General features: G+C 43.4%; 1 protein-coding gene across 1 annotated transcript in view; it reads left to right on the top strand.

The window, feature by feature from the left end:
- Positions 1-1,061: 1,061 nt before the first annotated feature.
- The window catches only part of LOC104348224 (neuronal acetylcholine receptor subunit alpha-7), a 61,379-nt gene continuing 41,273 nt past the window's right edge, over positions 1,062-21,167 (top strand). Inside the window, exons 1-2 of the mRNA XM_086479713.1 lie at positions 1,062-1,140; positions 17,100-17,239. Of these exons, the coding sequence (XP_086335839.1) occupies positions 1,062-1,140; positions 17,100-17,239 (219 nt within the window). The remainder of the gene's footprint in view (positions 1,141-17,099; positions 17,240-21,167) is intronic.

Below are 21,167 nucleotides of genomic sequence, written 5' to 3'. Positions count from 1 at the left end.
TCCCAGGGCTCTGCTCTCCTACCAGCCTGCACTGTCCGGTGCAGCCTCATTATGGCGGTGCCCAAATCCATCGTGCATGGAGTCACAACTTGGTGTGTTAACCTGAGGTCATACCCCACCAAGACAGGAACCCCAAGAAGTTCAACAAGGGAAGCGCAAAGTCTTGCACCTGTTTTCAGTGAAAGAGAAGTGGGTGAGTGTGCAGAACAGGCAAAAGAGTAAAAAAAGGCTCAAATGTTGAATGTAATGAAATGTGTTCAAGCCTTTTCCTTGCCTTGCCTTTGCCTGGCTGGTGAAGAAAATACAGTGGAGAGGTAGAGCTGTCGCAAGGGGGGCCAGAGTGTGTCCAGAATTCCATGGTAAGGAGCCAGCAGCAGAGAGTGCTGGGGAAGAGGGCCCTCAGGGCGTTTCCCTGCCTCTGGTGGAAGTGATTGCAGGAAGAGGTGCAATCACTGGACTGGTTATTTTCACCTTCCCCAGCTTCTGCACCATTGAATCTCCCCAGCCACCTATGCTGGGAGAAAGGGCAGGTACATGGCAGAGGGACCATGCCACAGGTGCTTGCTGCAAGTTGCATTGGCAGCTGAGAGAAAGCAGAGAGGGACTCAAACTCATTTTGCTGGGAAACAACTCTAGAGGCACTAGAGTGCAAGCACTGGAAGTGCTGCAGACGTGCTGTCTTGAGTTAGGTACAATCTGTAGGGACGTGGAAAGCATCTCCCAGACAGCACACTCCCCATGTTTGCAGTACACACATAGCTGTGTGCTGGTGTCTCTAGAATTTGCTTGTGACCAAGAAAAGGCTCAGAGTGCCTGGGAATGTGAGTCCCAAGCAAAGTAACCAGCCCCTTTGTGTTTGGATTTACTGACCCAGCACTGATCTGATTTGGCTTCTGGGGACTGGAGAAGCGCATGAGCAAATGCACTGCTCTCTCCTGGTGGGAAGCAGGTTTGATGCCTTATTACTGTAATTGCCAAATCCATCAGTCATTGCAGGCTCTCTCCAAGACTTCATCATCTTTCACCCTCTGCTCAGGAAGGATAGCCAGCCTATTTTGACAATGCTTACAGAAAAGTGCTTGGGATTTTTTTATTCTGGATTATGTCTCTGGGCATCCTTTTTCCTGTCTTTCTTTAAAGGTAAGCTTGTCTGTGATTGTCCAGTTTTAGTTGTTTTTTTTTGTTTGTTTGTTTTTTCTAAACATTAGTCACATCCTACCCCAACTCTATTTTCTGAAGGACTTGTATCTGCTTGTAGTTTAAACTTTGTTAAAGTCCAGTGCTGGTCCCACTGAGTTTTGTAATCAGCTTGAGTAAGTCTGTGGATCTTACAGTGCTGGATGCCTTCTTCTAAGAAAGAAAAAGGTGTGGGTTTTTTTTTTCATGAACAATGAGTCATTTTCACTTGCAGAAGTTAATTGAAATGATCATGTTTCAAAAGGGATATGTTCTTGCTCTCCTTAAAAATTTAACCTATCTGTCGTTTTTTGGGAATGGGAAATTATCTCTCCAAGCTGGACAGGATAGCTGCGAGAACCGTGTAAGTGTGAGGGTGAAATGGTGTTGTCCTACAGAGAAAAATGACCAGAAGAAATTTCTTTGCTGTTTTCTTTCTATGCATTATTTGGGAAGATTAATAGCTGCATAAATACTTACATTTACTATTTCTGTTTTGTTTTTCTCTTCTAACTTTTAGTATGTTTAATAAGAATCCTTCCAGGCAGTGATGGGTGTAAGTTGGAAACATCTAGTAAAAATAATAATGGGCTTCTGTAGCCTAAGGTGTCACCTGTGACCAAGCTATCTTCTGAAGTTTCAGCATGTTACAAACAAAAGTAAGGACTGTGTGATTCCTCCAAAACATGGAGGATTGCAAGGCTAACGATAAAGAATTTTTAAATATGAGGGGAGGTTGAAATAGCCAGTCCTGAAAGAAGTTCAGGATTCTACACAAAATATGCTTTTATTGCTTCCTAACAGCTGAAACATACATGCCTGCAGCAACTATGAATTCTGAAACTGAGTGTTCCAGGTGTGAGGGGCCATGTCATGTTACTCACGATTTATGCACACAGAAAGAAGGATTGTCTTTTTAAAATGAAGTGGTCCACATATTTCAGAAGTGCAGGGATGTGGGAAACTTACATATATGTGATGTTGCACTGGACTGTTCATGCCACACAGGTAATTCCTCATTAGTTATCTGAATCTGGAAAACATCCATGCATTGCATTATTACAGCTCCACATTTCAGCTGCCTAATGTAGCAATGGTATTGCAGAAAAATGTTTCCCCACCTTGCTAAATTAAGCACCTTACTATCTTTGTAAGACATTTCTGTGCTACTTCAGGAGCTCAACTAACAGGCATCTGATGGCAGCTAGTTATGATAGAACTCACTTTGTGTGCAGTCCCATTTTGAATGGTTGTGTATTGTGTAAATACTGCCTTTTAAATACTGAGTAATCACCAATTTGTCAGGGGGGATGCCTAGTTTATCTGAGTGGCACATGAAGACACAAACTGCTTTTATAAATAATTCGAAAGATTTTTTGTTAGATGCTTTTACTAGCAGTTTACAACTATGCACTTTTACAGACAACTGCTAAAGCAGAATAAATGAATCTCTGATTAAAGTAGTCTGTATTTGACCTCTGCTTTGTGGATAGAATTTTTTCTTTTTAAAGAGGAAAAAAAAAAAAGAAAGAAAAGGTAAACACTGGGAATTCTGTGTTTGCAGCAGAAGAGAAAAAAGTCAAGATGATCTTAGCATGTTATCAGTAGCAGAGTCTTTTAACAGTAATCTGCAAATTAACTCCTCCAGGATTCCTCATTGCACCCGCATCGAAGTCACAGCAAGTCCATCATAACTAGCATCAGTCTCACATGGTGCCGAGTTGTTTCAATGGAATTAATTTCTCAGCTACTGAATACTCCTGCAGGGCTGTTTGACAAGAAAGTTGTGACAAGGACTAGACAAAAAACCAAACCAAAACAGAACATTAAGAACTTGGTCATTTTTTCCAGTCCTTTCCACAACTTTTTGCTTCAACTTGACTCCGTTTGCACTACTGCTAGGAGCCCCGATAGACATGTCATTCATATTAAGTCATTGCAGCCCTCCTCCCTGAAAAGCCTGGAGCTAGTGATGCTTTCTTGGGATATGGGCCCTAGGGAAAATCAGGAGGCTGGTTCTCAGCCTCCCTGCATCCCAGATGAAAACTCTCAGAGCCAGATGTCCCTTCCAGGCCAGGTGCAATGCTTGAAGCAGCACCCAGAGGATGGAAGGACTCTGTGAGTCCCAGCAGCTGCCTAACAACCTCAGGTGGAGGGACCTGAAAACCCTGCTCCAGGAAGAGAATGGAAGGGAGGGATCAAACCCACTCCTGCTCCTTTCTCTGAGCATGGTGCAGCCTGGGAACCAGGGTGCAGATGACCCTGCAAGGAAGTTTTCCTCCTGAGAAACATGTCGCAGTGACCACATGGGCACCTAGCCTCCCTGAGGACCATTACCATCAGCATGGTGCACAAGCATGTGCTGGGTTTGAATGTCCAGGGAAGTTAAACATGCACTTTGCTAGTCTCTGGTCAACCCATGTGTTCTAATTACTGTTCTTTTATGTCCTTTTCTTTTAAGTGAGGCCCCTAAAGTGCCACACATGCCACACAGAGCAGAGTAGAATGTCTTAATTACTTTGGCCTGTGCTGCCTGACATCAGGGTCATACTCTGGCCATGTGACTTAGAAAAGCCCAGCAAAGGCAAAGGCAAGCTGAGGACAGAGCCCCTCCTCTGCAGTCTGGTGGGAATGTAATTGCTCCACAGTATGGGACAAATCCTATGGCAAGGGATGCTGCAAGCAAGCTAACCAGCTAAAAGATGGAAATTATGAAGTAACTCAGCCTGACTTGGTGTACCTAGCTGGTGCAAAGTAGCTTTTCTTTGGCTCACTCACAATACAGAGTTGAATTCCTGCACTACAATCATTTCATGCCTTCTCGCAGTTTTGCTGATTTAGATGAGCTCTAGTGATCGCATTGGAACACAACTGGTGATCTCTAGGAGCAAATCCTCACAAAGGTACTGTTCTTCGTTCACTTCCATGCTAGCAGGTGCTGGTTTTGCACCAGCAGTAGCATTGGCAAGACAGTCTCAAAAGGCCAGATTCTGCTGCCAAGCTACAATTTCTCTAATGTGAGCTGGTTAGACAGAGGTGATATGAGTTTAGAGATCTGTGCAGCAGGAAGAATCAAGGCTGGTACTTAAATACCTGTATGTGGAGTCTAAACTTCAGGCCTCAGCTGCGTAGGATTGATGGAACTGCAGTGAGCTGTGTTAATCAAACTGGTTTACTCCAAAGAGACATTGTTGAATAGATGTGAGACGTCCTGTACCTTAGTAGAGTATTGTCACTAGTAATTTAGGTGGTTGGTGAAGGAGCTCCACTTTTAGATCTCATAAATGTTACCAGACTAGAACCAGGTGTTAAAGTCAGATCATTTAGAATCTTTCATACTCTTAATTTGGGGTCTGAAGGTCACATTCACCTCAGTTCCCCAGATTGTCCATGTTGATGCTCTGAGTTGTATGACCCCACTAAGTGATATGCAGTTTCAAAGATAACAGTGCAGCTGATGCAAGTTTAAAATGGAAAAGATATGAAGAAGACCTTTGCTTATACAAATAGGTGTTTTCTCCCATATTGGCTAAAAGGATGCCACACATGCATCTTGCAGAGGTGGGAAATTACTGCCATCACTATAATATCTGGGAGCACAGACACTGGAGTCTGGTCACTCTGGATGCTGAGACCATGCTAAGGCATCAAATATGCATGGAGTCAGACTGGATTGAATGTACTTGTCATAGCACTGTTTATAGGTGTCATTCTGCTTAGTGACCAAGAACACCAGTGCAGAAACACGTCAACACATTGAAGACAGGCAGACAGAGTCCTAGACAATCTCTGAGATTATTTCCTGTGAGTTACTGTCTGTTGCAGTAACTTGCTGTACATGCTTTCTTCTTGAGATCGACTTTTCTGTTCAATGAACCAGACTTCGTGTTCAGCCACTGATCTTCTCTGTGCATTCACTGGCATATCTATAAGGCTGCTTTGTATTATTGTCGGCACAGCTGCAGCTGTGGAGTTGGCCCAAGCTTGTCAGAAGTCGCCAGGCTCCAGGAAAGTTGGAGATATTTCCCTGCACATTTGCTGATAGTGATCTGAGCTAAATCTTCTTGTGTTAACTCTCCTCAAATCTCACTAGAAAAAGTGGGAAGGTTCAGAAAAAGCACCTGGGCCCTGACATCACCAGCACCTGTTGTTATATGCACCTATTGGTATAGCACTTTGCATGTAGGAAGGGATCCAGAAGCAGATGTGGGAAGGTAGAATCCATCTGATCTTTGGGATGATGCCAGATGGTGCCTTGGGAGCCTTCAGCCTTGCTCCCGTGCAGGGGGCCTTCTAATGGTCTCAGAGCAGAAGTTCCTGTTCCAGGCAAAGGATTTACATCCTAAAGACAGCTCCAGACCCTTTTTCTCCCTGTGGTTTATTCTCCCAAGACATGGGGAGGACAACATGAGTTAGTGATAGCAGAAACGTATTGGATGATTTTGTCAGCAACTGTAAACTTTTCCAAACGTGTCTCTGTGGTGCAGTGAGAACAGTGAACAGTAGCATCCCCTCTCACATCTGCATGATGAAGTGCCTCCAGAGTCTAAGAAAGGTTTACATCTGTTACAAAATGGGAAATATTTCCATCAGAACATGATGGCTGTGATTTTCAGTAGAACACATGTACCCAGATACCATTCAATTTTACTGTACGTCCTGAACAAAAGATTAGTGCAGAATTTCACAGAACCACAGAATCACAGAATGGTAGGGGTTGGAAGGGACCTCTGGAGATCATCCTCCCCTGCTAAAGCAGGTTCACCTAGAGCAGGTTGCACAGGACTGCATCCAGGCAGGTTTTGAATATCTCCAAAGAAGGAGACTCTGCAACCTCCCTGGGCAGCCTGTTCCAGTACTCTGCCACCCTCAGGAAGTTTTTCCTCATGTTCATGTTTCATTTGTATGTCACAAGCAAGGAGGGAGATAGAAAGTCTCTCCAGCTCTAGGGTGTGATTAAAGTAGATCAAAATCCTTTGCATCACTCCTGACATGATTGTTCAAGGATGCCAACTACCTAAAGATCCTGCATAAACTAACTGAGGAAGAGAGCAAATCTGCCTGAGACAGGTAGGGATAGCACTGGCAATCAGTAACATCCATGGGAATGAAAAGGGTAGACAGGAGTTTATTGCTGTTTTGGGAAACACTCCTGAAGAAATATGGCTTGAAGAAAGGGTTTTCCTTCTGAAGTACTTACTGTGTTGAGCAAAGCAGCTGATAACAAGGGTGAGACCAGAACCAGAGGATGTGTTTGGAAATAACAGGCTTCCCACCTGAGGCTTGTGACTAAGTCAGTAAATTGCCAGGGAAAAAGAACTTGTAGTCAGCCTGAGTATTTATGCATGTCAACAGTGAGCTGCAGGTGACTCTGTCCTGCCTTGCTATCAATTGGCTTTGCTCCGTTAGAGAAGTTGTGGTTACTGAAGTGCTGAAAGAGATGTCTGCAATCTTATCACCTTCCAGAAATGGCTATCTTCAGTACTTATTACATTCCTGAATGTTGCAGGGAAGCCGCAGTCCTCATTTCTGTCCTTAATGCAACATAGATGTGGACAGAAAAAGGACTTGGAGGGAAGGAGCAGGCTTGAGGACTTCAGGACTCAAATAGCCAAAAGCTGTTTTACGGATGTACACTGTACATTGTGTTCCCTGAAGCTCAGGACAGCTACATGGAAAAGAATCTCTCAGAATCTCTTAGAATTGCAAATTGGAAAAGATATGTCTGTGGCAGCTGAGGTGAGAGATGATCTGATCTATACAGATTCATAGACTGGAAGAGTTATTTGGCTGGAAGGGACCTCTAGAGGTTGCCCAGTCCAACCGCTTGTCTCAGAGCGGGGACAGCTCTGTTAGGTCACTTCTTGGGCAGTCAAACTGGGAAGATCTCCAAGGACAGTAGTCTCCCCTATGGTGAATACCCTTCAGAGAAGAAAAGACTCCCCTGATACCGTGGCAATGCCCCATGATGCAAGTTATGTCTGATCAGTGCTGTTCCTGTGCACCTTCCAGAAGAGTCTGGCTGCTCCGTCATACAGCCCTTCCCCTTGGCAGCTGAAGTCAGCCAAAAGATCTCCCACTTGCTTTCTTATCCGTAAGCTGATCAAAGGCATTTCTTTCCACCTCTCATCAGACATGCCATGCTCCAGCAGCCTGTTGTCTCAGTGGCCTCCACTTGACTCACTTCACAGGGTCAGTGTATGTCTTGTGCTGTCTTGGAGAGGCTTTATTATGCATAGAGCTAACCATGTGTCATGCAGTGGGTCTCACAGTGTTTTCATCACCTCTTGAGACAGTAGGTTTGAGGAAAAGACAAAAGTAGGTGGTCATATATTGATGCAGAAAATACCTTCCGTAATTCTTAGCCATCTTGCGCTCTTTTTGAAGAACTTCCTTGTCTTGAGTCTGCAAAGTTGCAGAGCAGGTCATGCTAAATAATGGCATATATTGCCTTGAATATTGTGTCATTTTAGAAAAGTCATCAGCAAACTGAAATCTACCTCAAGTGACTGTAACAATGGGAAGAGGAGATTAAAAAATGAAATAAGTAGTTCTTAGATGGTTTGCAGTTGTCAGTATTTCAAGCAGCAAATGGCAGCAACTTTGAATTGGACCAATTCTTGTTCAGGCTTCACACACAATTCATAAAAGGCAACTGGACAGCTTCAAGAACTCTAAGCAAAAGACTTGGCTCTTCAATATAGCCAAACAGCAGTGTTTTGTTCAAGGTCAAAGCCTTCTAATATGGTCTCCAAAGATATTAGTGTACCTAGTTTCCATTTGCTTTCTAATTCAGAGTTGCTGGATTGGTATCTCAGCCCAAGCACTTCAACGCTCCCCAACACTTCAACTGCCATTGTGAGATCTACTTACGTGTTGCATGATAGTGGCAACAAGAGGGCAGGATGATAGAGAAAGGACAGATTGAATGCAACAGGTCTGCACGTAATGAGAGGACACAGCCTTCTCCAGAGAAGGCCTTTTCCTGAGTGGGCAAATTATTTGGCCTTTGGGTCAAAATGCTCTGGCAAGACTCAGGAAGGCTATATGCTGGGGAATACAAGACGGCAGGCCAGACAGCACAGGGTCACTTTCTGCTTTTCAGGGTAGTTTTGGTCTCTCTTGGGCACCAAGCACCCCGCATCTGCAGGGATTGCTACTGTATCACAAGGTGACAGTCATGCTCCACCTGGACCCATGGGGCACCAGCTTTATTTTAATTTTGTTTTGTTTGCACTGACATAATTCAGAAGCATTAGTTTGAAGTTACCAAAGCTTTAAATCATCAGAGTAAAGTTAAGACAAAATCAGGCTCCCCAGATCATCATTGTCTGGAAGTACTTGATTTTCACTATAGTTCACTTCTGCTCTTAGTCAGGATGAGTGACTAAGCCAACACAAGTTTAGCTGGCAGGGTGCAGCAAGGAAAGCCACGTATTTCATATCCCCACTGATCCCAACAAAACCAAGACTCAAGACCTGTACCTGAGGAAAAGAAAATAGCACCTGCATTCTGACAACAGACAGATCAATGCTAACCAACACTCAACTGTCTCTAAGACCTCGTGACATTCAGAGTCTGGGAAAAAAAGTAGCTGTAAACTTCATGGTACAAACCATGCTCACGACTTTGTATGCACATAAGCAAATCTGGGCTGAATCAGCCAAAACAAAACACTTCTTACAATTTCAGGTATCCTAGGTTAGATCTCCAGAGACCTTGTTTGATTGGTCACAAGTCTAACTTGCTCAGAGCCAGTAATTTTCTTCATCAAGTCAGTATTAGAAGCAGCTTTTGTCTTCAGTGTGAAATAATTCAGACTCCTTGATGAGAATTTTCATGCCTCTATTTACAGCTCCCTTTGTCTTTGAAGAGCTGGACCACCAAAGCCTCAGACTTCTTTCCCTTGGAAAAAATCTTTTGATAGCAGCCACTTCTGCTGCCAAAACCTCCAAACTATTACAGTTAGCAGCACAGCACCTTTCACATACACAGGCAGAAAGTTTAGCCCAGCAGTGGTGCTTAAAACAGGGCTGAGTCTCATCTATAGGTCGCAGAATCACAGAATGGTTTGGGTTGGAAGGGACCTTAAAGATCATCTAGTTCTGACCCCCTGCCATGGGCAGAGGCACATTTCACTAGACCAGGTTGCCCAAAGCCCCATCCAACCTGGTCTTGAACACTTCCAGGGAGAGGGCAGTCACAACTCTGGGCAACCTGTTCCAGTGCCTCACCACGCATACAGTAAAGAACTTCTTCCTAATATCTAACCTAAATCTAGCCTCTTTCAGTTTGAAACTGTTACCCCTTGTCCTCTCACTACAATTCCTGATAAAGAGTCCCTCCCCATCTTTCCTGTAGGCCCCCTTTAAGTACTGGAAGGTTGCAATAAGGTCTCCCTGGGTCCTTCTCTTCTCCAGGCTGAACAACCCAAACTCTCTTAGCCTTATGTTTTATGTAAGTTTTGCTTCCCAAGTGGGAATCTATTGCAAATTTGGGAAAATGTAACTTCATATTTCCCAGTTCAGGTACTAAGAGGAGGACAAACAAGCAGCCATTCAAGGTGCAGTCAAAATTTCCATCAGGAGAGCTCACATCCCATTCACAAGGCTCCAGTACCATGTCTGGCTGACCCTGGTGTGGGCTTCTTTCTAAATAGATTGTGACAATTTCAGGGTGGGAAGCGGAGCCTGAAGAACTGTGTTGCACAGTAAACTGAAGATTTTATTGCAGCCTCTATCACTGCTATTATCTGCACTGGGTTTAGGAAAGAAAACCTCTTCCTACCTATTGTCTTCTTAGCCCTGACCAGACTTGCCTATCTGTTTCCACTGAAATTGTTATTACACCTGTCTGTTCACGTATGGCTTTCCCAGATCTGAGCTGTGCCAGGCATGGTGTTGAATGGGCTTTTTTGGTGGGGAGGTGCAGATTCCCTGTGACCCTTTTCAGACCAGTCTGTGAATGCTGTGCAGATTGCCATGGCTACCTTATTGGCAACATTTGACTAGTGAAATTCATAGTGCTTTCCCAAGAAAGGCTTTCCCTTGATTTACTGGTTTGGGTGCTGAAACATGTAGACATGAAGGGAAGTGACAAGATACTCTGTAAGCCAGTGGGAGTGGGGAGTCCAGAAGCCCATACCAGTACAATGATAACCATATCACTGATATCTCACTTTTGTCGTATGATTTTGTTTCTTTCCATTGGCTTCCATTACTACTCCTCCCCACAAATCCCAGGATGGCTGGCAAGAGTCACCTTCAGACAGTCACAGCTCTCTGTAACATGTCTAGCAAGGGGAGTCCCCTTCTTCACCACTGCTCCAGCTCTTCCTGTGCTCCCTCCACATCTAGTATTGAAGTAATTACAGTTATATTGCATGAAGCTGATGTAAACTAGTCTTACACTAAAAATAATTTCTTTTCCCTTTTTGCCTGTAGCCTGTTATGTTTCTGACCTGGAGCAATGACGCAGTTTAGATAACTATCACATGTTTGAGAGTTATCCCACTGTTAATATCTCAATGTGTGTCTCTTCACCTTACACACATGCCATTAAAACATCTGCACCAAGCCAGCAGAATATAATATATATAATCTTATCCTTTCGTTATGTAATGGCCTATATTCTCTTTTTAGCATGTTGTCATGTGCCTAAAGTCTTTGAGATGAAACATTTCCTAGCATACCCTTTAATACCCATCTCTGCTGGGAGCTCTTTATCTGCTGTGAAAGAACAGAAATGACCAACATCAGGAAGATTAGGTCCTTTTTGCCTAGGAAAACATATCATTTCTCACATTCCTCTGGGTATCTAATGAGTTTTGTGTGTAAGATGCAGAAACAATCTGCATAGCGAAAGCCAAAGATTAGAGTCAAAGATTACCCAGAAGGGAAGTAGATTAAAAAGAGGTTTTAAATGGGAGAGGTATTCAAATACACAACACGCAAACACACACACAGTCACAGACAAACACAGGGTTGAGGCAGTTGATGTGATTCCATTGTTTCTTATGTCAGTACACTTCCCTGAAGGTGTCATGGCATGCGTTTTAAATCAAAGGACAGTGAAAGAAACAATGCATTTGCAGCCACAGATAAAAACAACAACACTGCAGATGTGACACATCTGTGTCTCTGGGGATTAAGTGACATATGGCAGTGACATGCTTTACATTCTCAGAAATCTGCAAAATACACACAGTAAGGTGGGTGTTTTTTTTAATAACTACCAAAGCATTAGAATGTGCCACATTTTTGTAAGTGCTGTTACCATTCCAATTCTTCATGCCAATGAAGTTGCCTGTGAAACAACCTGCCTTTTTTCTGATGCTGTTCCTGTTACTTCCTCCATAATTCATAACTGCATATAGTGTGTTTGTGTGTGTGTCTTGATGTGATCATTCTATTTCCATTGCCAAAGAAATAGCTAAAAATCCCTGTAAGATTACAATGATAAACTAAAAAGAAAATAAATAATAGAAGAGGTTCTATGACAGAAGAGTCTGCAGGTTGTTAGGAAAATACTTGGAAGTTCTAGGATTTAACTCTGATACCCATAGGTTTTCCTAATGACTTTTTCTTTGAAAATGCTCCAGTTATAAGAAGATTGTATACAGTCATTAGACAACAAAATATAAAAATACCTTTCAGTATAACTACACTGTTTTTCAAAAAAGGCCTGAACTCTATTCAATTTCTTTTAGGAAACAGTAAAACAAATAAACAAACAAAAATGGAGGGAATGTGATGAAGTAACAATACAGAGAGAAAAAAATTACGTAGATGTACTGAAATGCCTGCACAATGTACAAGGGGAGTGAGTAAATAGCACAACCACAAAGTTGCTGCAGTTTAGGGCCTTTTATGAAGGTCCTAAAAGGGGACAAAAGGGAACAAAGTATTTAAAAGCAACAATGTGATAGACCAAGGATATGCTCTTGATTTTAACTTACTGTGCTCTGGAAAGAGGTTGTATGTGCAAATGATTCTAGGAACTGTTTTTTTAGAACAGAAGAAAAGAAAGGCCTGTTTTATGGTTCAGAGACATGTTAGCATGCATATGTGTGAATATGAAGTGATATGGGAAGAATATGAAATTTTGTCTAAAACCATTAGTCCTTTAGGTACCAATAAATCCCACAATCTTGTATGAGTAAAGTAATAACTTTTCTGTAAGGCTCAGGCATCTGCCAAAAGAAATGAGCAACAGCTAGAAAACATTCAGCTAGCAGCCAGCCCAACAAAAAGTTCAAATATTATGAAAATAATACTAGGGAACACTATCAGCCAGAGCTGCAATGGTCTATAAATACAAGTACCATGGCTGAAAACCTCGTGGAAATTCATGTCCTTCCATCTACCCTCTTGTTAATATTTCATTATTTATTCTTTACGGTGCACAGCAAGCCAGAATGTGGCCCACACCAGGGGTGCTCAGTTAAGGAGCTGACCACTTTTGGAGCAAACCTGGGGAGTTGGCAAAGGCTGGACTCTTGCCTGGTATCTCAGTAAGCTCTGCATGTGAAGCAGAGCAGAAGGACTGACCAGCCAAGACCAGACATGACAGTACAGCTCCTAGGAAAGGAGGGAGCATCTGGCCTTCCTGGGAATGGCATGTAGATAGTCTGGCCAGAGCTAGCTGCAATTTTGACAGCCTTTCCTATGACAACACTGAACAGCCTCCAGCCCCAGCAAACACTTCCCTGGATTAAACCCACAGAAGAAACAAGTAGTATTATGGTGGTGCAGTGGGGAAGACAGGATGACACTCAAGCATGGAAGAGGCAATCCATGTCCAGAGGATCCCACCTGGCCAGAGAAGATGGAAGAGGTTTGTTGTCAGCCCACAGCCATGTGCCTAGAGCCCTATGTCTCCTCAACAGGCCAAGTAAAATTGCAAAGGAACAAACCCATGCAACCAGTAAAACTGTATGCAGCACACAAGGAAGGAGGAAGTGTTTTGCTAGTTTTAGTGCGCTTCCTCTTCCTCTTCGTCTTTAACTTTTTTTCCTACCCAGAGGTTTGCAGTATTTATTTTATTTTTAGCTTTACAGCCAGAGCATATATCTGAGTTGCACCAAAATCAGCATGTCTTAGATCATCATGAAACATGGAGGCAAGTTGGGGCAGCTCTCATTGCCATCACTGGTAATAGGACATAGGGAGTTCAATCTGAGCTTGAGCTTGAGCATGCACAGCTGCTGACTTGGAACTGACAGCCAGTACTAGCTTCATTGAATTTAATTGCAGTGTCTCAGATAGGACCCCCAGGAGGGCTTTTCTGCTAACCTGCTCTGCAGCCAGTATCTCCCCAGCCTATCCTGGTGCCTGTGGTTACTCGTCCTCAGGTGCAGGACTTTGTACTTCCTTTCATTGAACTTCATAAGGTTCCTGTCAGCCATTTCTCCAGTTTTTTGAGATCACTCTGAATGGCAGCAAAACCATGTGTGGTATCAGCTACTCCTCCCAGTTTTGTACCATCTGAAAACTTGCTGAGGGGACACTTGCTGAGGTTCCCATCATTCATAATGATGGGAATAATGTCAAACAGCATTGGCCCTAGCATCCACTCCTGGAGTACTCCACTACTGGCTGGCCTTCAGCTGGACTTTGTGCTGCTGACTACAACCCTCTGAGCCTGACAGTTTGTCCACTTTTCTATCCACCTCACTGTTCACTTGTCGAGCCTGTCCGGCATAGACAAATGTCTTTGAGGATGTTCTCGGAGATGGTGTCAAAAGTCTTGCTAAACTAGCGATAAACATCACATGCCTCTTTTCCCTCAAATTTTAATGAGATTGTATGATTTCCTACTGTTTCAAAGACAATTCAGAAACAAGGGGGGATGCTTTCTGAGGCAGTGGGACATAAGAGGCTGTCTGTTGCTCAAAGATCCATTATCTAAGAAAGCATGATGACCTTTGCTAATTACTTGTATTTTCCTGTAACGTATATAGGCAAGTAAGTCTGGCATTGCTCTCGGGAGGCTGACCTTAAATATAGACATCCGGCTTCCAGCCGAGTTTAGAAGATGAAACTACCACTGTTTTCAGTTAGATTTCTGTGACTGAGGGGTAGGCAGTGGTAAAGCTTATTCTATGACTGCCCCTGAGATCCAGACTTCCCTATCACCAGCAAACACTCCATTTGGCACATAGAGATGTAGTGTCACAATGCATTAGCACAAGCATTAGAGGGGAAAAAGGCAGAAATCTCTCTGGAGTATGGAACATTAAGTATTTGAAGATTAAAATTTTAAAGGAAAAGTCTATGAAGATACAAGTTTGACTTGTCACCTGCCCCAGTTCCTTCTTCAAAGCAGCTGTAGCAGAGAGATGGCAGTGTAATTAGACTAGCTAGGTCTTTGTGGTACCAACAGCTACCACAGCTATTTTCCAGGACACCCCAAAGGCTCCACTGCTTCTGAATCTATGTAATTTTGTAAGCAAAACCATGCAGCACACAAACGTGGTCACCGATGCCAACTCAGCAGGCTAAGAATAGATCAGCTAAGGCTATGTTAACAATTTCAGATACAAGAGGTTGCAAAGTAATAGGATCGCATTACAGACAGCAGAGTTGAAGAAAGGATGGAAAACGAGGTGCAAAATTGCAATACTGGGCTACTTCAGCTCAGAAAGTTTAGAAGGGCAAGGGACCTGGCTTCAGCATGATTGGAGCACACAGTACAAAACAGCTTTCCGAAGCACACAGCAAAGGGTTATACTCAGATCTCTACAAGTCAGACCTCCCTTGAGAGGACTGCTTTAATGCATCATGACAGCAATGGCACCAGGGCACTCTAGCAGCCCAGCCAACTTCAGAGACTCGTGAAGGTCACTTTTCCCTTGTAAAAGCTGAGGCAGCCAGTTTAAAAGGAAGGTTAAAGGCAAATATTACGTAACTACTCAAGATGTGAGCAATAGTGCAGGCAGTCATTTCTTCCCTAAAGCACAGGATCATGGAGGGCATGGGATGAGGGGGTGGGTGGCGTGGGGGTGGGCAGGTGAGTGAAAGAACAGCAAAATTGCTCGAAACACAGAACCTCTTTCCATAGAAAACAATGTGTAGTGATTTTCACTGGTTTCCTTTCCACAGAAGGATTTTGCAAGGCAGTCAGGGTCTGTGGAGGCACTGGAAAGCAAGTGCTAAGGCCGTAACAGGGGACCTAAATCACTGCCTTGCAGGAAATCTTACTTAAGCTGGTGAAGGAGAGATACTGTGGCCAGAGCTTGTCTTTGCTGATGGTGAAAATATAGCATCCAATACTGATGTGTCAGCAAGGGCTATTGGAGAAGTGCCTACAGCATATGCTCCTCTGGATCTCCATGATCATGTAATGTATTACACAAGAGCAGTGAGGGCCCATGAAGTTGATGTGTTGGTGTAACTTACCAAAATAAAAATACTCTTTGTTGATGTTCACCAGGCACTGCCATACTGGAAAGCCACAAAGCTCCCTTTAGTATCAAGAAAACTGAAGAGAACATGGATTAAACAGACTTATAACTGTTTATAAATGAAATTTATTATTATCTTTAAAAGGCATGGCTGCCGTGTTGGAGAGCAACTTGTTCCAGGCTTGCAAGATTTCCTGAGCACAGTAAGAGTCTGGGGAAGGCAGAACTCGTTGTTATAACTTGTTTGCATTGTCAAAAAGATATTCATGATAACTACTGTGAGAGAAGTCTTGGTCTCCATGTGCAGAGCTCTGCTCAAGAGTTAAAAAGAGTCACACAGAGAGACTGGGAGCTGCAGTGGGTGAAAAATGCTTCAGTCCAAAGTAATAATTTAGAGTACAGATTCCCTGCCAGGTCTTGGATTTCTACAGTTCAGGGAATATGCACGCATGCTGACAGGACTGATTTGGCCTCAGGGAACCTGCAGCCCATGACCCTCAGTCTGTTAGATACAGCTCTTATGTAGAACTCATGCTGCCACAAGCTAGAGCACCAACTTCTACACTGTTTTGAGGAACCCAAGCTCCTGGGCAATGTGTCCCAGCAAAGTGCGCACCTTCACATGGGAAGATACCCAAGCCAGCACTGCTACCCTGCCCCATCCACAGTTGTTGTAGCAAGGAAATCTGGTCATGCAGGTTAGATGGATGCTCTCCACTCCCACCCCAAAGCTGGGGAACAGGGGCATCTTGCAATTTAAACATAGACTGAAATTCTGATAATCTTTAACATGCTTGTGTATTTGCATGACAGCTTCTGTGTTGAGGCTGTTCCCAGTGGAAGCTGAGTTAAGCATGTAACACCAGAAATTCAGTATCACTATACATACCACCACCTCATTAGGTGTTAACAAAGTGTGCTGCCATCAGAAGGGAAAAAGACAATAGAAGTAACCCAAAGCCTGGAAAGACTGCCACACAAAACTAAAGAGGGTATGAAGAATGGTTGTTACTTTTCCCTGGGCACAGAAGAGGGCCTGATACATCAGCTCCAAGAAATAAGAATACCTGGTACTCATGCTGGGTAAACACACAATATGTCGAAGTCATACCATGCTGGCTTATAGCAGCCAGTCTCTAGGAAATAACAAGCAAATAAAAGCACCCTGACTGCCTTCCAGGAAGCTGTTTGGTGGTTTTGGAGCCACATCTCCACTGACCATCAACAGGAGGGGCACAAAGGGAGGGGAACATTTACTGAGAGACCCAGAGGCTATTTAGTAGTTTCTGAGTGTTAGTAATGAGTTAGAGTGTTAGTAGTTAGGTTTTTTTAAGAGCTCGTCAGTCATGTATGCAGAAAAGCTGTGTCTGTCACACCGATGTGCATAATTTTGGGGTTTTTTTGGGAGAACTGCTTTCAAATTACAAACCTATTAAGAAGGGTCTTTCAACAAAACAGACAAACAATGAGGACAGTGTGATGAGCCCAAATCACAGATGCCTTCTTTCTTTTCCCTAGTCTCTCAGCAGGGTGAAAGCCAGAGACGCTTGTACAGAGAACTGCTAAGAAACTACAATGGCCTTGAACGACCAGTAGTGAATGATTCCCAACCCCTTGTAGTCGAGCTCCAGCTTTCTTTGCTGCAGATAATTGATGTGGTAAGTTACTTACTGTTCTGTTCTTTATGGCGCACATTCAGCATAACAAATCTGATCTCTTGAACAATACTTTTCCTCTTAATCAGGCTGTCAAAGGTGAAGGCAGACTGTGTTTGGCTAAGCATCCTCCCTAAATGCTGGAGTACATGCTTCAACACTTTGGAGGAGTGAATATCCTCCTAAAATGATACAACACAACATGAGCTTCAAGGAGATTAATTGTATAATTTCTTCCACTTGTTTTAAACAGAAAAAAAGAGTTCAATAAATTATAAGCCATGTGTTACTACAAATTATTAATGATACGTTAATCTCAGAGCTGTGCAGGTTGCAATAATTGAAGACCATGGGCAGCGTTCAAAGTTAGCATCACTGCACTTACACTTTTTAATTAGACATTATAATGGCATTGGCCTCTTCTCCCATCATGTCTTTACCAGGCACTGCAGTTGAAGGAGCTTGCCCTGAGATGAGGTTAGAAATACATAAAAGCAAAACTTGGAGGCACAGCGCTCTAATTGTCTTGACTGTAACATGTTGTATCAGAATTGGAGATTTGATCCATGGAAAATTCTAACATAATAATCCAAATCCCTTTTTTTCATCATGAAGAGGGTTCTGTATGATAAACGATAATAAACAGAGAATTTATTTCATCTGTATAGAAAAAAACAAGCCAGGAGAACACTTTTGTCCACCATCACCCTGTTAACACAACAAACAACTGAACACTTTAGTGCTCCTTTCCTCATCCTACCTTTTCCATAGTCAGTATTATGGTCTGGTTTCCAATACATCACCACTGACATGGAAGGAACAAGGAATAGGGAGAGAGAGATGTGCAAATCTTTGTGCAGTTGCAAACCAATTTGACAGAGACCTCAAATATTTAGACTCTTTAAAGCTCTCACAATCTTTCTGAAAATGTGTAGTGCACAAGGTGTTTTCCCTGGAGGGGTAAGCAGGACCCTGAAAGTCTATCTCCACAGCATCATGCAGTGCAAGTGGCAGGTCCAGCCAGTTGTGGTGCTCCTGGAGGCAGGTGGCAGCCGCTTAGGCACGGTAAGCAGATTGATGTTTTGAAATGTTAGCAACTGCGTTGAGCTGGAAGAGAGACGAGATCAGTACTCTCAACTGAAGTCAGTCATTCACAGCAGGAGCTCACAGTCCTCTTCATGAATGAAAGAGCAGAGAAATCCTTAAGCTAATTTCAGGTAAATTTCAGCAGAGCAATTCCAGGTTTAGCAAAGTCATCTTAGCTCCAAAGATCTTGCTCCAGCCCTTCTTTTTCTGATGGTATTTTCTTGCAGTAATGGTAAAGGGGACTTTTAGCCTTAGGGCTGTGACTGTACATTTTCAAAGTCAGTCTGTCAGGAGTTACATAAAATCTTTTTTTTCTGTTGGCTTTCACATTCACGTGTGAAACCCATCCTTTCAGGTAATTAGCATTTCTTTAAGCACTTGTATCAGTGTCCATTACAACAAATTTAGTTCCAGTCGTCCCTTTTGATTGTCCACAGTAGGAAACTGTGGTGGTCTAAATGGTTGTACATACCGGAAACAAAGCTTTTCCTCCCTCCCTCTCTGCACATGCTGCAGATGCTAGAAATTAATCAGCATATAGCATTAATGACTTGTCCCAGGCTCATGATCTTGCAAACTGCACTCAAGGTGTTTTTAAAAACCATCCAGTCACCTGAAGTGTTTATCTTGAATGATGTAAAAAGGTGCCTGTCTCCTCTGAGGAGGGACAGAGAATTCTTTGGCAGTTGAATCCCTTTAGTAGAAGGATCACTGTGACATCAACAAGTGGCTAAATCAGCTAGCCTGAAAATCCACAAAACACTGCTCCCATGGGTCCCTAAATCATGAAGCAACACAGAAATATGGCAGCAACAAGCAGGTCGTGAGCATGGACACAGCCCCTCAGCCTCCACGGCTGGCTGGACAGACTGCAGCATCTGGGTGCTCCAGCTGCTGAAGAAAATGTCTGTTTAAAAGGAGAGTGATAGCCACAGTGATGTAAAGAGTAGCAGGCAAGGTACAAAGGAGAGGTAACCTCTGTTAGCTGACACACCACGAGGCAAACCAAGCAGGCATCTATCTGTTCACACAGGTGAAAGTCTGGGAGCGAGTAGACTATGCCATCTCAGCTGCCCTGCCTTGCACAAGACAAAGCAACTTGTGCACAGCTGCTTCTTGCTTGGGGAAGGGGATAAGAAGCATCACAGTCCTGGCAATGGTGTATGCACTAGTAAAGCACAAAGCTGCTCTTTCTGAGAACTTCTGTATCCAGCATGCTCCGTTACAGTAACAGGGCAGGGTGCTAGGCAAGGTCCCAGCCTGAGGGGACTTCATGCACCATGCTCCCTGGGGAGGAAACAAGGACTCCATGGTCATGGGAGTATGGTGTGCCAAGGCATACAACAGTACTGCTGGACTCACTGGGATGCTTTGCAAGCAGTCACTGCAATGGACATGAGAGAGTGAACCCTGGACTGGTTTCCCTGTGGGAGGAAACAATGTAAAGAAAATGAAAGCAATTCTCTTGTTTTATTATTGCATGGAAGGAAGAAGAGGTCTGCCACTGATAAACACAGAAACTCATTCCTTACCCTTGCCAAGACCTGACATCACATTCAATGGACTTCTACCTGGGACAGGTTCCATGACATGCCCTCCATAAGTCTGTTTCCTACACATATGGTATTATAACATAATGAAATCTAAATTCGTCTTTTGCAGCCATTCTGCTGGGAACAGCATTGATGACGATTTAGATTTGCTTTGCTACATAGACTGGAAAGACAGCTCTGAAGTCACTATGTTTTGCCGAATAGTAGTAACAAGTGAATTTACTTAAAATCTTACCTCCTTTTCTCACATCCATTCAAAGAACATTCAAAGCATGGCTACCTTGGATAAGGTTTTCTGTTCCTACCACCATGTATTTGCCTGCACAGGACCTGTGTGATTTTTAGTGCTCAAAGCCAGACATCATATTCAAAGCTATGAAGAGCAAGTTCTCTGTCTGTCACAGTTGTGATAGACAAATGCAAGAGAAGGACTTCTTGTCATTAGGATTAGGAATTTTTCCAAAATTTTATTAATTCACTACTACAGCCAAGACAGGCCTCTTACATCCAGGAAACAAATGAGCAGAAAGAGAGACAGTTACATCCCCTGTTTAGCAGCCAGGCTCAGTTCAGTTTGCCTTGTCCTCTATGTGTAAGGACAACTTCATGCTGAGCAGTCTCACGTGTATGCAGTTTCTGAGGGTCACTTTTGTTTGGAGCCGGCCCTCCACCCTTCCCTGGCAGAAGCCAAGCACTCCCTGTGTATCAGCAGGGCATTTGGCTGGTGATCTCTCCCATAGAGCACTGTCAGGCCCTGCTAAGCCCTGCAAGCCCAAGCAAGCGTAGACCACATCCAAGAGTACCTGGAACAAGAATTTTCTTCCTTTGTCTAAGGCCCCAGCCAGTTGGTCAGGCTAGAGCAATTAAGAAACAAGACATGATGTTTTTCACAGCAGAGGAAATGCCAGCATTTTTCCTTTGGCTCAATGTGATAGGAGCCTGCTAGGTAGAAACGTTTTGTCATCATGAATGATGGTTTTCATTGCTCCTGCTGGCATTTGCAGGGGACCTTATCTGAAGGGGTCTACATACTTTATGTGGAAGCACTGGTGAGGTATTTTAAAAAAAATATAGTCTTTATTTTCCAGCTTTCTTTCTGCTAGTGATACTGTCTACCATTATCTTTGGGTCAGTGCATCAGTATCACTGCAACAGTAGCCTTATTGCACTTGGTGGTGCACAGGAAAAGCTTGCTTCATTAGCTTTCTAGGCTGCATGTTTCCTCAAACTGCAAGTTTAAATATATCCAAAAGGAAAAAGAAACCAAGCAGTCAACCAGCAGAATAGTATGA

The sequence above is a fragment of the Leptosomus discolor genome, chromosome Z (genome assembly GCF_034619465.1).
Source record: "Leptosomus discolor isolate bLepDis1 chromosome Z, bLepDis1.hap2, whole genome shotgun sequence".
NCBI classification, from domain to species: Eukaryota; Metazoa; Chordata; class Aves; order Leptosomiformes; family Leptosomidae; genus Leptosomus; species Leptosomus discolor.
The sequence above is the reverse complement of the archived record's forward strand: the minus strand, read 5'-3'. Positions and strand labels throughout refer to the sequence as shown.